We start from the raw sequence: 15,734 nt of genomic DNA on the forward strand, positions 1-15,734 counted from the left end.
GAGGGAGAGGTGTGCAAACAGAGGGTCAGAAGGTTGCTCTTTGCACAGTGGCACACGCCTGTAATCACAGCTACCTGGGGAACTGAGGCAGGCAGATCACTTGGGGCCAGGAGTTCAAGACCAGCCTGGACATAGCAAGACCTCGTCTCTACCAAAGGGAAAAAAAAAATACAATTAGTCAGGAGTTGTGGCAAACACCTGTATTCTCAGCTATTCGGGAGGCAGAGGTAGGAGGATTGATCAGGCCCTGGTGTTTGAGGTTGGTGAGCTGTGAGCATGCCACTGCGCTCTAGCTTGGGTACAGAACAAGATCCTGTCTCTAGCAAAATAAAAAATAAAAAATAAAAGATTTCTCTTGGGAATCTTAATACCTAAGTGGTGAGTGGAGGAAGACCTGTCAAGGGACACTGAGAAGGGGTTATCTAAGAAGCAGAAGGACACCCAGCAAAGAGTGTGATGGAGAATTTCATCATTCAGGGATTCCTAAAATTCACTTCTGGAAAACCCATGATTCCTGATATTTATTTCCAGGCAGACTGAGATGCTTGTAACGAAGATAAAAATTTCCCTATTGCTTCATCATGGAAGCATTTTACTGGAAAACACGCAAAGCAGGGTGGGCTGCGGAACAGACACATACGCTCCACTCTCTGCTAAGTTAACCCTCTCCCCCGACCTCACCGCAGAGCAGCACAGGCTGCCAGGACCACCGCCCCGGAACACGAAGGAGGCCCAGCTCTGGCTGACTCAGCTGCGTTCATGGACACTGCCTTATTCCTTCCCGCCTCAGCTTCTAATCTGTACACAGCGGATAACAAGGGTGCCTGCAGCTCCCCAAGTTCATGAACATGCTGAGTGTGAGATCAGGGATGCTTGTAAAGTGCTCTGAGCTCCTAAAAGGAAATAAATATGAACCATGCACATTATTTTTGTAACCCTGTTAATAAGTTTCTATGTAATCCCTCATCATCAAAGAAGCTGTCCCCCAGGCACTGCATTTTATCTCACCCAATGTTGAACAAAGAATTTGGTTACCATGGGAACTAAGGAATCTCTCTCTCTCTCTCTCATGCAGACATATGTACATATGCTCCAGATTCCAGAAACCCCAAAGGGGTGAAAGAGTTAAACTGGGAGAGGATGACAGAGGGAGGGGGTTTTGGTCCAAGGAGGTAGAAAATCCTAACGTGTTATTTTCAGGGAGTGTCTGGTGCAGGCACAGTGAGGAAGAAAGATACGGCATGACTCTGAGCTTGACCATCTACTTTGTCTGGAGCTTTAACAATCAACAGGTCAACACAAATCAGGGGACAGTTGGCTGGGCATGCGGCACTGTGTGAGGCAAAGGAAGCGTCAGACTAGGGACTGACAGTCTCACAGCAACTGAAAAAGAGGCTGAACACGATAACTAAGCGCTCCATGCAGCCCGACTGAGCCAGCACTTATGGAGTGGAGCACCACCCAAAAGAGTACGAGCCAGACACGATAAAGGCTGTGAGAATGATGAGGAGGCCTTCCTACCCTTGTGAAGTCTAAGTGTAGTGGCCAGGACAGAAACAGGACATACACAAACATGATGTGGGTGGAAGGAAACAGTGGCATGGAGACAGAAGTTTCTGGGGGCAGGGGACAGGAAGGATCAGTTCTGACTTGAAACATGAAGACAAGGTATCCAGGAAGACATCACATTAAACAATTATTTACTGAGCATCTTCTTGGTGCCCGCAGTGACCAGCACAACATTCCTGTCCTCACACAGCTCTGAACAAGCAGAGCCTGGGGAGGGGCTGAGGCAGGTGTTGTGTCCAGGGTGGGGGCGGGATGCTCGGAGGTCAGTGCACAGTTGGGAGGGGGCTCTGTTGTGGAGAGTCGTAAGTGCCTCAGCATGGCCTCTTACTAGGCTTTACTGCCTGGTTAAACATTTGGGGACCTAAAGTTTACCCACCTGTCTCCTTGTGGGAATGGAGTGTCTCAATGCTTGGGCTTTGGTCCAAACCCTATGGGTGCCAAGGCCAGGGATGGCCTGAGGTCCCCAACTAGAGCAGCTCCCTGGCAGGCTCAGTGTCTGAGCAGGCAGAGGTGATATGATTGGTCCTGTGTTTCAGGCTGGTGGCAATGAAAGAATAATGGAGAGAGCAGAGGTGGAAGAACTGGAAACCCAGCAGGAGGCCGCTGCAATTGTTCAGGGCAAGAGGTGATGCAGACCAGGGCAGGGAAGGAAGGGGCAGCCAGGTGCTAATGATTAGATGTGGACGGTGAAGGAGGCAGGATGACATCTGAACTAAGAGGTAGTAGGCAGAGAACACAAAGGGATCCAATTGCGGGAGGAAACATGAGTTCTGTTCGGCTATGCTGAGTAGGGAGACCCTGAGGAGGGAGCTGGAATGGAGGCTGGTGCTGGGGAGAAAGGGTGGCCCCCCGACCTGCAGACCTGGGCGTTACCCACATGGCCTACTGTCGCCTGAAGCCCCTGCCTGGTGAGAGATTATAAAAAGACTTGGGACAACTGACAGCTGTGGGAGGAGATAAAATAGAGATTAATTAGGTTTAGAAACCTAATAGAGATTAATTAGGTTTTATCGTTGGCAAGGCTTTTAGAGGTGAGGTGGATTAAATATTAGAGCTACTCATTAACTGTTTATCAAACGGAACCGAACTTCCCACCTAGCACAAACATTACAGGGCATAACTGTCACATGTCTCTGGATGGCCCTTGAATCCCTCCAGGGGTAAGGACTGCATTCCTTCATAAGATCCATTTCACTGCTAGGCACCTTATCATTTATTTTTGAGTAGAAATATACTTCCCTATAATTTCAGTCCACTGATGCCAGTTTTTATCTCTGGAACAACATAGTCCTTAACTACAGATGGGTGTCTGGTTTTTTGTTATTTTTTGAGGGGGTCTCTTTTTCCCCAGTAATATTTCCCTGACTTTGAAGGGCAGAGACTTTGTTCCCTGTTCTATCTTCAGCACCCAAAACAGTTCCTGGTACAGAGTAAGTGAACAACTAATCCATTCTCTTCTGAATGAACGAATGAATGGGTCAGTGACATTGCCTCAGTCTCCATGATGAGTCTGGTAAAATTTATATCAAGGGAAACAAGCACAGGTGAGGCTGCAAAGTCACCAACGCAGAGGGACAGCTGAAGCTAAATGAGGGGAACAAGAGCTTTGGGGGGGGGGTGCACAGGAGCGGCAAGAATCAAGACCTCCCCTTCATTTATCCATTCACCAACTTCCGACGGAGTCAAAGGCCCTGCTGTCCAGAAGCTCGAGTGCTAGTGGGAGAGAGGATAGTAAGTAAAATGAACAAATAGCTATAAAACGTAAGTGATGCAGGGAAGAATACAGCAGGGTAAGGGGATCATAAAGGGCCAGGGTGCTATTTTCCATAGCATGGTCAGGCAAGGCCCCTTTCAGTGGCAGTAAGCGACAATAATCAGTGGGTGCTGTAGAAGCCTGAAAATCCTTGGCCCAAATTCCCTGTGGTTACACACAAGGGTTGAAATATCCAAGAACCTGGCTCGGCGCCTGTGGCTCAAGTGGCTAAGGCGCCAGCCACATACACCTAAGGTGGCGGGTTCGAATCCCCAGCCCAGGCCCGCCAAACAACAATGACGGCTGCAACCAAAAAATGGCCAGGCGTTGTGGCAGGCGCCTGTGGTCCCAGCTACTTGGGAGGCTGAGGCAGGAGACTCGCTTGAGCCCAGGAGTTGGAGGTTGCTGTGAGCTGTGATGCCATGGCACTCTACCCAGGGGCATAGCTTGAGGCTCCGTCTCCAAAAAAAAAAAGAAATATCCAAGAACCTGGGCCAACACTGGTCTAGAGATCTCCTAAGTGGTCATCTGTGAACCCCCCTGATGTTTAGCGGATGGGCTCTTTCTTCGAAACTTCTCTTCCTTTAGGCTGAATCTCCCAGGCTGCTAGTGGCCCTCATGAGGGCCTGGTTACATAGGGAGAGAAATAACTTCAGCAACCCTAGGTGCCTCCAGCTGACTAACTTGCTTCACGGTGTCACCAGCTTCACAGGAATGCATTGTCTAAGTCCTACTTTATGATGAGAGAATTGAGGCTCGGAAAGGTAAAACAACTTGTCTTAAGTTATAAAATATAACATTATTGGAGCCGAGGTTTGAACTGTACCTTTGTAACTTTGATTTTTTTTGGTGTAAATTCTAGTAAAATTTCATTTATTTCTCAGAGAGTTGAAGCCAAGAACAGGAGGAAAGGCTACCATTTACCAGGTGTCTACCTCATGTCTAGGACGCTGCAGGCATTTACAGATATTATCATATTTTTATCCTTATCCTCATCCCTGGAAGACAGGTACTGTTATCCCCATCTTACAGATGAGGAAACTGAGGCACAACAAGGACAGTAACATGCCAAAGGACAGATAGCCATTCAGTGGTGAGCTGGGACTGAAGCTACAGGTCACCATGACAATGAACTCCTGGTTCTCAACTCTTTCCTTTATACGGAAAGGACCCAATTAAGGATGCAAAGGCTTTCATTTTAGAATTTTGTCATTTAATGAATCTCTGCATTATTTGAAGCGTGCTTTTGCATCTGAAGTAGTCACCTGCCTCCTACCATCTCATTTCATTAAAACTGTGAAAGTTTCATCAAAACTCCCCTGCTGTTGGTCTCTGTTAAGAACCCAGTGTGGAGGCTGGTTCCTGTGGCTCAGTGGGTAGGGTGCCGGCCCCACATACTGAGGGTGGTGGGTTCAAACCTGGCCCTAGCCATACTGAAACAACAACAACAACAAAAGAAGCCAGTGTGGAAATGGCCAACGAGGCTGAGTTCTAATGTAAGTGGCTTTTATGGAACATTATGGGAGGAGAGTGGTCTGGAACGTTACCACTGGTCTAAGTGTGAGGACAATTCTGTTTCCTCTTCTGAATGCTAAAAATATTCTGATAGTTTTTCTTTTTTTCCCAGCAGCATTCCATTCATCTAAAAAGTATTGGTAATTAATACTGCTAATAAATGTATATTCCCTTTGTTTCACAAGGTCATAAAAAAATGGGAGAAGGAATTAAGGATGCGAAGCCTTTCATTTTAGAATTAATTTTGTCATCTAATGCATCTCTGCATTACGTGAAGCGTGCTTTTGCATCTGAAGTAGTCACTTGCCCTCTACCATCTCATTAATGCTGCTTTCAACAGAATCAGAACTAGCATAAATTACCGCAGGGTCACTGATACTTGGTGACTGCGCAGTGACACCAAGTGGCCAGCTGAGGAATACTCATATGCTAAGTTAGAACTACTGTGTACATGAACTTAAAACAATTCACAAAGCCAGACACCATGTTTGGCACTGTCACCTGTTAGGATTTCAGAGAATTAAAAGAAAATTGCCACAGACTTGGCTTTAATATTGTTTAAAAATAGATACTCTTTCCCACCACATGGAAAACAGGGTTCCTAGAGAAATGGCTAATTCCAATTCTGAGCAAGAAAGGTTAAGATGTGTTCAAAGTGTCTTATCACATCAGAGAGCAAGGAAGCTACCCAAGAGTGCTAGAGTGGTGTCAGAAGGACTAAGAAAGAAGGACTAAGAAGAGCTTCCCAAAGGCCAAAGGTAGGACAATTTCAGCATCAATAAAAACACTAACTGTGACAAACTAAAACGTAGCAAATGTTTAAATTCGTATGTTTATAATTATACTCAGAAAACAAAGATGCAGACCCCTCACCTTTGGGGGATGTTAAAGAATAATACCATTATTTTGCTGATAATGAGAAAGCATCAAGTATGTGCCTTGCTTTTTTGATAAAACTCAGGGAAACCAAGTAATAGATGAGGGGACGTTTCTCTTTTCTAAAGTATTTCAGCCAATAAATGAAGAAGGAAAAACAGAGAGTATTATCATTTTATAACCTTTTATGAAACAAAGGCATCCAGATGCTCTCTGGCGACTTAAACCAGAAGCAACGAGGCATTCTGAGCCCCTGAGGCAGGTGCATACCACCTCCTAGGAAATATTGCTACAACCTCAAAACACTGAATCCTTATCTAGTCCTAACTACTCAATTACAGGCAATGTCGGGGGCAGAGGAATATGGCAAGATGCCATGGCAATGTAATCAGCAAAATCCAGACCGGGAAAAAAGAACAGGAAGAACGACCCAGAAACAGCCAGGAAAAATGAAAAGGTGTGTTGGTGAAGAAATTTACAGATTCACAAAAACTTAAAAACGTAGAAACCAAGTGAAACGGGTGGACCTTACCTGTATCTAGATTCAAACAGAATACTAAAACAATTATAAGACAGTCTGAACACTGGATATTTTATATTATTGTCACATTAATGAAGTACTATTAACATTTTTAGAAAAATGAGGTATTTCTTTTTTAAAAATAATCTGAAATATTTATTTATTTTTTTTGAGACAGAGCCTCAAGCTGTCACCCTGGGTAGAGTGCCGTGGCATCACAGCTCACAGCAACCTCCAACTCCTGGGCTCAAAAGAGTATCTTGCCTTAGCCTTCCAAGTAGCTGGGACCACAGGCGCCCACCACAATGCCTGGCTATTTTTTGGTTGCAGCCGTCATTGTTGTTTGGCGGGCCTGGGCTGGATTTGAACTCGCCACCTTAAGTGTATGTGGCTGGCGCCTTAGCCGCTTGAGCCACAGGTGCTGAGCTTACACTGAAATATTTATGAATGAAATAAATAATGTTTGGAATTTGCCTAAAAATAATCCAGGGTAGGGGCTGAGAAGGCACACATTGACAAAGCTTGGAGCTCATCGTCTCTGCAGGTAGGTGATGGGTACATATGGTTTAATTATCTTATTTTCTCTACCTTTCCATATGTTCAGAAATTTACATACTAAAAAGTTAAGGGAAACAAAATAATTATGCCAACTCAATACTGGGTCTGGTAAAACAAAAAATTAGAGACCAGCCCCATCTGCTTGAAGGCTTTTATGAACTGACTGAAATATGTTGATTTCATTCCCTATGAAATAAGAATGGACATAGTAAAGGAATTAATTTTTGAAGCCTGTTCTAGGTCATAAACATTAAGGAACTTATAAATAGTATCTCAGGCCAAGTGCAGTGGCTCATGTCTGTAATCCTAGCACTCTGGGAAGCCAAGGCAGGTGGATTCCTTGAGCTTAGGACTTTGAGACCAGCCTGAGCAAGAATGAGACCCCTGCCTCTACTAAAAATAGAAAAACCAGCAGGGCAGGGTGGCAAGTGCCTGTGGTCCCAGCTACTTAGGAGGCTGAAGCAGGAGGATAGCTTGAACTCAACAGTTCGAGATTTCTGTGGGCTATAATGCTACCACGGCATTTTACCCAGGGTAACGGGGTGAGACTCTGTCTCCCCCCCCCAAAAAAAATATATATCTTAGGCTAGGCATAGTGGTTCACACCTGTAATTCTAGCACTTCAGGAGCCTGAGGCAGGAAGATCACTTGAAGTCAGGAATTCAAGACCAGCATAGGCAACACAGCAAGAACCTATCTTTACAAAAAATTAAAAAAATTAGCCAGACGTGGTGGTGCATGCCTGTAGTCTCAGTTACCTGCGAGGCAGAGGCAGGAGGATCACTTGACCACAGGCGTTTGAGGCTGAAGTGAGCCGTGATCATACCACTCCATCCTGGGCAACAGAGTGGACCCTGTCTCTAATAAATAAATATCTTAATAAATACTGAAAGATACTCTTTAACAATAATCCTATGAGATTATATCATACCTTCTCCCAACACACATGAGGTTATATTATCAACACTAAGCAGATGGAGAAACCAAGTCTTATCATCTTGCTAGTAAGCAGCAGATGTGGGATTCAGTCTATAAAACGCCTGCTCATTACACAAGGTGGCCATAAAGTCTGTGTGCAATTTAAAACGGCACACTAATTTGAACTGCACACGAACTTTATGGCCACCCTGTATTATACCAGGATACTTCCCAAAGCACAGGAAAGTGAACAGACGAGATAGAAACCCACTGTCCACCCCGTACCTGGAAGACTGAGAGTGAGCCCTCCCTTATATTTTGCCCCCTCGGTGCCTCACTTCCCCACCCCAGGAAGACACTGTTTAGTTAGTTTGCTTTCTCTGCAGCCTCTGCAGTGAAGCTGGGGGTCAGAGTGAGGACTGCGGTAGAAGCCTGTGAACTGAGGCTTTGACTCCAGCTCCCGGCCGCACTCTGCTCACTGTCTTCTGGGAAGCCCTGCAGTCTCCTGACCCAGGACTGCCCACAGCAGCGAGGCTCACATTCTCAGCACATTCACCTGCCTCCAGAGAAAGCTGTCCTACCCTCAGGTGCAGAGTTGGAGCAGCACGGCCAATGACCAAATTCGGAGATCCCTGGGAATAGACCAAAACTTTGTCCAGTGCAAGGGTATGTGTATATGGATTTGATTTTTCATGAGGTGGTTCCTGAGCAGAACCAAACTGCCACCTCTGGTTACTACTGGTGAAGATTCTAGTCTTCTCCTGTGCCTGGTTTGGTGCCTGTCACATAGTAGGATTTTAACAAATGGAGAGTCATCAATTGTCTAGAAGAGAATTGGTTTCTGAGAGGAAGTTGGAGCCCAAAGGACAAAAACATACAACGATCTGCACCTGCTACTCTCTATCCTCCAGGGAGCGTCTAGGAAATGAGGTCCTAGAAATAGGGCCAGAATGACAAGAGGCTGGGTATGTGCTCGGCTCAAAGGACCACAGAGAGGAACAACACGGGGGTCGAAGCCCAGCCCCGGCAGATGCTGCCTGCCCTCTTGGCACTCAAAGGCAGTATAGGGTAGAAATCAGGTGTTCCCCAGCCCTTTGTGCTTCCCACACGTCCATGACCCAAACCACAGTTAGACTTAGATATTTGCTGAATCTCCCAGAACCCTGCTGTGGCTAATGCAGGCGTTCATCTTAAGCTTTAAGCTATGGGGTTACTTTCTCTACGCAACACTTGGCAATAAGCCAAGGCACTTATTCAGATAAAATGCAAACGTAAGTATGCTGCAGCCTGAAGAAATTAAAATGAGAATTTGTCAGGATTAAGCATTTCCTACTTAAATTAACACTTAACAGATGGAGAAGCTAAGTCGTGATTAATTAAATTAATTCAGCAACCATAAAAGTTCAATGCGAATGCTCCCTGGAGATGATTCAGGGAGTGGTTCTGGGAATTGAGAAGCCTGAAGAATCATCCCCTTACATGGAATAGACAGTGATGCCTTCCCGCTCCTCAATCTTGACGCTTTGGTCACTGGGAACTGGCGGGTCACTTTGATATTCGTTTGGAATCCGGAACCAGACTTTTAATTTCTTCTGCAGGGAGCCATCCTCACTGGGGAACACAGCAAAGGAAATAGGGACTGTCATCCCCATCCCAATCCCTGAAAATGGAAAAACACACAGAGTGCGGCAGGGCTTAGAGACAGCGCTTGGGCAAGGCCAGGGAAGAGACACTAATCTCATTCTTCTTCCAAGGCCACGTTTTTTGTTCTTGAAATGAGCAATGAACATTTCAGGTGTCAAAAATGCATAGTGAGACACACACACACATCTCTTATTTTATAATGGAGCTAGGAATATTAGTGATACAATTCCTGAAAAAAATCACTTGGCAATATATATCAAGACTGTGTATTGGCTGCGCTCCCTGATTCCTAGCTTTACTGGAGGCTACGGCCAGGCTGGTGCCAGAACCATGTTGCAACCAGTATGACAATGATGTGACAGTTTGGAGCCCTCAGGGCAGATTCATCAAATTGAATATGCAATGGAAGCTGTTAAACAAGGTTCTGCCACTGTCGTTCCGAAGTCAAAAACCCATGCAGTGTTGTAGCGTTGAAAAGGGCACAGTCAGAACCTGTAGCTCATCAGAAAAAAATTCTCCACGTTGACCACCATATTGGTATCTCAACTGTGGGGTTTACTGCTGAGGCTAGACTGTTGTGTAATTTTATGCGCCAGGAGTGTTTGGATTCCAGATTTGTATTTGACAGACCACTGCCTGTGTCTTGTCTTGTATCTCTAATTGGAAGCAAGACCCAGATACGAACACAACGATATGGCCGGAGACCATATGGTGTCGGGCTACTTATTGCTGGTTATGATGATACGAGCCCTCACATCTTCCAAACTTGTCCATCTGCTAACTCTTTTGACTGCTGAGCTATGTCCACTGGAGCTCGTTCTCAATCAGCTCGTCCCTACTTGGAGAGACCTATGTCTGAATTTATGGAGTGCAATTTAAATGAACTGGTTGAACATGGTCTGCGTGCCTTAAGAGAGACCTAACTACAAAGAATGTTTCCATTGGAATAGTTAGCAAAGAGTTGGAGTTTACGATCTATGATGCTGCTGCTGTGTATGCTATTGATGCTATTTATTTATTTATTCTGACACAGTCTCACTTTGTCACCCCCAGTAGAGTGCTATGGCATCATAGCTCATAGCGACCTCAATCTCTTGGGTTCAAACAATCCTTTTGCCTCAGTTTTTCATTTCAGAAAGGGCTTCACTCTTGCTCAGACTGGTCTTGAGCTCATGAGCTCAAGTGATCTGCTGGCCTTGGCCTCCCAGAATGCTAGGAATACAGGTGTGAGCCACTGTACCCAGCCAATGAGTTTAATAATTTTTATATGTATTTCCATACAAAAAACATTATGACAGTGTTAAGAAGGCAAAGGTTTCTTCTTGACTTTTTACTGGCCAACTTGGTTTCAGAACATGATTATTTGGGTCCTAGTAAATGTTTTTAAGGCTAATACCAGTATCTGACTTTCTAAATTATCAGCTTGAAAAATATCCTAAAAATTAAATATGCCATTTCTTTTTTCACCTTACTAACTCATTTTTTGGTTCTCAGTGATTCCAAAGTGCCACCCAAATTAGAAAACTTCTTGAGAGACAAATTCATATTTAAGAATGATTTACAGGGCTTGGTGCCTGTAGCATAGTGGTTATGGTGCCACATACACCGAGGGTGGTGGGTTCGAAACTAGCCTGGGCCAGCTAAACCATAATGACAACTATAACAAAAAAAGTAGCCAGGTGTTGTAGCGGGCGCTTGTAGTCCCAGCTATTTGGGAGGCTGAGGCAAGAGAATTGCTTAAGCCCAAGAGTTTTTTTTTTTTTTGAGACAGAGCCTTAAACTGTCCTCCTGGGTAGAGTGCCATGGCATCACAGCTCACAGCAACCTCCAACTCCTGGGCTCAAAAGAGTATCTTGCCTTAGCCTTCCAAGTAGCTGGGACCACAGGCGCCCACCACAATGCCTGGCTATTTTTTGGTTGCAGCCGTCACTGCTGTTTGGTGGGCCTGGGCTGGATTCCAACCCACCACCTTAAGTGTATGTGGCTGGTGCCTTAGCCACTTGAGCCACAGATGCCGAGCCAAGCCCAAGAGTTTGAGGTTGCTGTGAGCTGTGATGCCATAGCACTCTATTGAGGGTGACATAGTGAGACTCTGTCTCAAAAACAAACAAACAAACAAACAAACAAAAAAAGAAGAATGGTTTACAGGCTAACAAGTACACCTCTCATGAAACTTTAGACCTATCATTTTAAAAACAGAGGGGCAGCCAGGATGAACTGCCCAGTCTTTAAGAGTGGAGAGCCTCAGAATTCTCATTCCCTCCATTGGCCAGAACAGAGTCTGGGACCTGCAGTACTGAGCCTCAGTTCCCAGCAGAGTCTGAGCTATGAGGGCCTGACTCTGGGAACTTCCAGCCTGGTGGTGGAGACCAAAAGGCAGATGCTGGCCTTGCCTTGTGCTGTGGCTCAGCTTAGGTACCTCAGCCAGTCAACCAATCCTAAAACACACCAAGCCAGCGGTTCTCAACCTGTGGGTCATGACCCCTTTGGGGGTCTCCTGCATATCAGATATTTACATTATGATTCATAACAGTAGCAAAATTACAGTTCTGAAGTAGCAACGAAAATAATTTTATGGTTGGGGTGTCATCACAACATGAGGAACTATATTAAAAGTTTAGGAAGGTTTAGGCATTAGGAAGGTTGAGAACCACTGCACTAAGCACTCTAGGGTTAAAAAAAAATAGAGCAAATGGCCCCAGATCTGGGAGTGGAGCATGAATTCAGAGAGAGTGAGCAAGGAAACCACAAAGTGATGCCAGGGTGGTCTCCCCACAGCTTCCTGCACGGAGCTCCTTGTTCACACAGGGCAGGAATTCATGTGCCCCTGACACAGGCAGGCAGTAGCCCCCTTCTTACTAATGCAGGATCATGTCCTATGGGGTACTCACCCTTGTCATTGGTGCCCCCCACATACTTTACGACTTTGGGCATTGCTTCCCGTAGAGCCTCATCCACGGGCTTGTCACTCACTTCCACCGTTGCAAACTTCCCTCCTTCACAGGCCCTTTCCTCATAGGAGACTTCCTCCTGGAGAGAGAGTAGACACAGTGTCTAAGGGATACAAAGTGGCAACCCGTGATGCCTCTAGAAGCAGCAATGGTACCTAAGAAACTTTCCACATTGGTATGGTGACAGGGCAGGAGAGACAGGCTTGAGAATGACTGGCCATGAGAAATGGATTCTGAGATTCTTATAAGTGTAGAGACAAGAGCAGAAGCACAAAAAGTTTCTTATGATTACCACTGTTGGCATATAAGAGAAGGTATGACATCCCAAAACACCAAACTGCTAGAAAAATGCAATATTTAGAGATTAAAGGAGCTACTGCAAATTAAACATCTGATAATAGGAATGAAAAATTCACTGAAAACGTTGAAAGACAAAGTTGAAGGAAATCTTCCAGAAAGACACCTAGAAGAAGTAGAAAATGGAATAGAAAATCAGAGGATTGAACTGGGAGATCGGAGATCTGACATCTGAATTATAAAAGATCCACAAAAACCGAAGGAAAACCTGGAGGGGAGGAAACAAAGAAATATAATAACAATCCCATAAAAAACTTGAGGGTCCCCAAATTAGCTTCATTCTAGAGCAGGGCTGCAATTCAAGAAGAAACAGAGTTCAGTTGGCTTTTAGCATCCGTGGGGGACTGGATCCGAGACTCTTGAGGATATCAAAATCCACAGATCCAAGACCCTTATATATAATTGCACAGTATTCGCATATGACCTACACACGCCCTCTTGTATACTTTAAATCATCTTTAGGTTACTTATGACACTTAACAAAATGTAAATGCTAGGTAAATAGGTCATGGAAGAAGCCCAAGTGCACATTGACACATGAATGGATCAATAAATTGTGGTATATGTACATGATGGAATACTACACAGCCATAAAGAAAGATGGAGACTTTATCTCCTTCATGTTTACATAGATGGAGCTGGAAAATATTCTTCTTAGCAAAGTATCTCAAGAATGGAAGAAAAAGTATCCAATGTACTCAACCCTAGTATGAAACTAATATATAGCTACCATAGGAAAACTATAACCCAATTTTAGCCCAAGAATATGGGGAAAGGGGAGAGGGAGGGAAGGGGAGGGGGGAGGATAGGTGGGATCACGCCTGTGATTTATCCTATAAGGGTATATGTGAATCTTTCTGAATGTAGAATATAAATATCTTAACACAACAACTAAGAAAATGACATGAAGGCTATGCTAACCAATTGGGTGAAAGTATTTCGAATTGTATATAGAAACAACACACTGTACCCCATGAGAGTAGTAATGTATACAGCTATGATTCAATAAAAAATAAATAAAAAAAAGTTGTTAGACTATATTATTTATTTGTATTATTTTTTATTGCTGTACAGCTATTATTATTTTCTTGAATATTTCCCATTGTTTGGCAGAAAACTCAGATATGGAAGGCCAACTATAGTTCTGTTCACACTAATCCCAGGCATAACATTCTCCCCCTAACTCCTACCTCACTAAGTCATAGCCCTCTCCCTCAATCCCCTTGATACTCAGGTCCCTGGTTTTTTTTTTGGAGACAGAGTCTCAGTGGCTGTGGAATTGTGCGCCCTGGGGTCATAGGTCACAGCAACCTGCAACTCTTGGGCTCCAGTGATTCTCTTGCCTCAGCCTCCTGAGCAGCTAGCTGGAACTACAGGCACCCAGCACAATGTCCAGCTATTTTTTAGAGACAGAGTCTCACTCTTGCTCAGGCTGGTCTCGAACTCCTGAGCTCAAACAATCTGCCTACCTTGGCCTCCCAGAGTGCTGGGATTATAGGCGTGAGCCACCTCACCTGGCTCTGGTCTCATTTCTTTCCACATACCCTCCCCCCTTTGCTACCTCTGTCCGCATTGAGTGTCTGTCATTTCTCTGGTGTTTAGACTCACGGGCCCCTGCAGCTCTTCCTCAGCACCTCCCACCCCTCCATACCACGTGAGGTCTCATATAATTTTGCATTCCTGGACATACTGTAAAATGATGGTTTTCAAACATTTAAAAAATCACAATCCACAACAAGGCAAACATTTCCGTATCACATCTTACCATGAATTGACACAAAGTTTCACAAAATACTATTTTACTCCTCTCGATGGGATGCATTCTGATACTCTCTTTTTTCTATCCTATTTACGTCTGTTCTACTGTACTTGAGTGAATTTACTCTATTTCTGTAGAAGAAAAGTTGGTCTACATTAGTTTTACCTTCTGGTAATGGAACACTAACATAGTTTTTAAAATGTGCAATAAAGTCTTTGTGGACAGTAACCATATCACACAGAGTTTTACATGTTGCAGGCTCAATGGATTTTATTTGATTAAGGAGAGGTCTCTCCTATTAATGACTATGAAAAACAGACACATAATAGAGGACCTTGCTGCCTAGGCTGGTAGAATCGATCTTCCTATAATCACTTAGGGATGAGGGCATGACTCCTTGGGGACATAAAGAATCTCTGGAAGAGGATGGGGGCTGTGTGGCTGTGATTGGCCAGTCTAGTCTGAAGAAACATATTTAATATTATAATCTTATATGTGGAATACAAAACTATTGTTTGCGTAATGCAAAATTAAAGGATAGTGAGAAAGAGGCCAGAGAAATCTAAAAGCAAACCCTAGGTGCCAATATCATGTTTAAACTCCCCTCACTTGGGTTGGGGGGATTGCACCAGACCAAGATTCAGGGGAAGCAAATTGGTCTTGAGTTTGGGGCACTGTGCCTATTAATTCTGAGGACTGCTGTGAGGCTCATACTTCCAAAGAGCCTTCTAGAGTAAACTGTCACTCAAATTCAGGATATTTTACTCTTTTCTGGCTTTGTCTGTTGTAGTAGAGAACTCTAGAACTCCCCCTTCATTTGAGACTCCACTGAGTCTTCTTTTTCTTTTTTGAGACAAAGTCTTACTCTGTTGCCCTGGGTATCATCATAGCTCACAGAAACCTCAAACTCTTGGGCTTTGGAGATCCTCTTTTCTCAGCCTCCCAAGTAGCTGAGACTATAAATATCTGCCACCATGCCCAGCAAGGTTGTTTTCTGTTTTTAGTAGTGACAGGGTCTCACTCTTGCTCAGGCTGGTCTCCAGCAAACCAAACTGCCTCGGTTTCCTGGAGTGCTAGGATTACAGGTGTGAGCCACCATGCCCTGCGCCCCCATTGAGTCTTGCCACTTGTAATGTTTTAAATTCCAGAAATGTTCCTCTGAGAACCACAGAATTTCAGAACTGAAAGAAGTTTTAAGTTCCCTTAACCCAACACATCTTACCAAAGAGGAAGTAAGATTGAGATGCTCAGGATGACACAGCTACTAAGTGGCGAAACTGAAACAAAAATTCCCATTCCCAAACTGCTGTCTAA

The 15,734-nt window shown here is 44.5% G+C and overlaps 1 protein-coding gene and 1 pseudogene across 1 annotated transcript in view; one reads left to right on the top strand and one right to left on the bottom strand.

The window, feature by feature from the left end:
- The window catches only part of HEBP1 (heme binding protein 1), a 27,384-nt gene that overhangs the window by 3,727 nt on the left and 7,923 nt on the right, over positions 1-15,734 (bottom strand). The window contains exons 2-3 of the mRNA XM_003797802.3: positions 12,245-12,383; positions 9,189-9,369 (exon numbers count right to left, since the gene is read on the bottom strand). Coding sequence (XP_003797850.1) covers positions 9,189-9,369; positions 12,245-12,383 — 320 coding nt within the window. The remainder of the gene's footprint in view (positions 1-9,188; positions 9,370-12,244; positions 12,384-15,734) is intronic.
- LOC105887792 lies at positions 9,640-10,938 on the top strand (annotated as a pseudogene).

This window comes from Otolemur garnettii, unplaced genomic scaffold (genome assembly GCF_000181295.1).
Source record: "Otolemur garnettii isolate 467f Iridium unplaced genomic scaffold, OtoGar3 scaffold00124, whole genome shotgun sequence".
In the NCBI taxonomy this organism is placed as follows: Eukaryota; Metazoa; Chordata; class Mammalia; order Primates; family Galagidae; genus Otolemur; species Otolemur garnettii.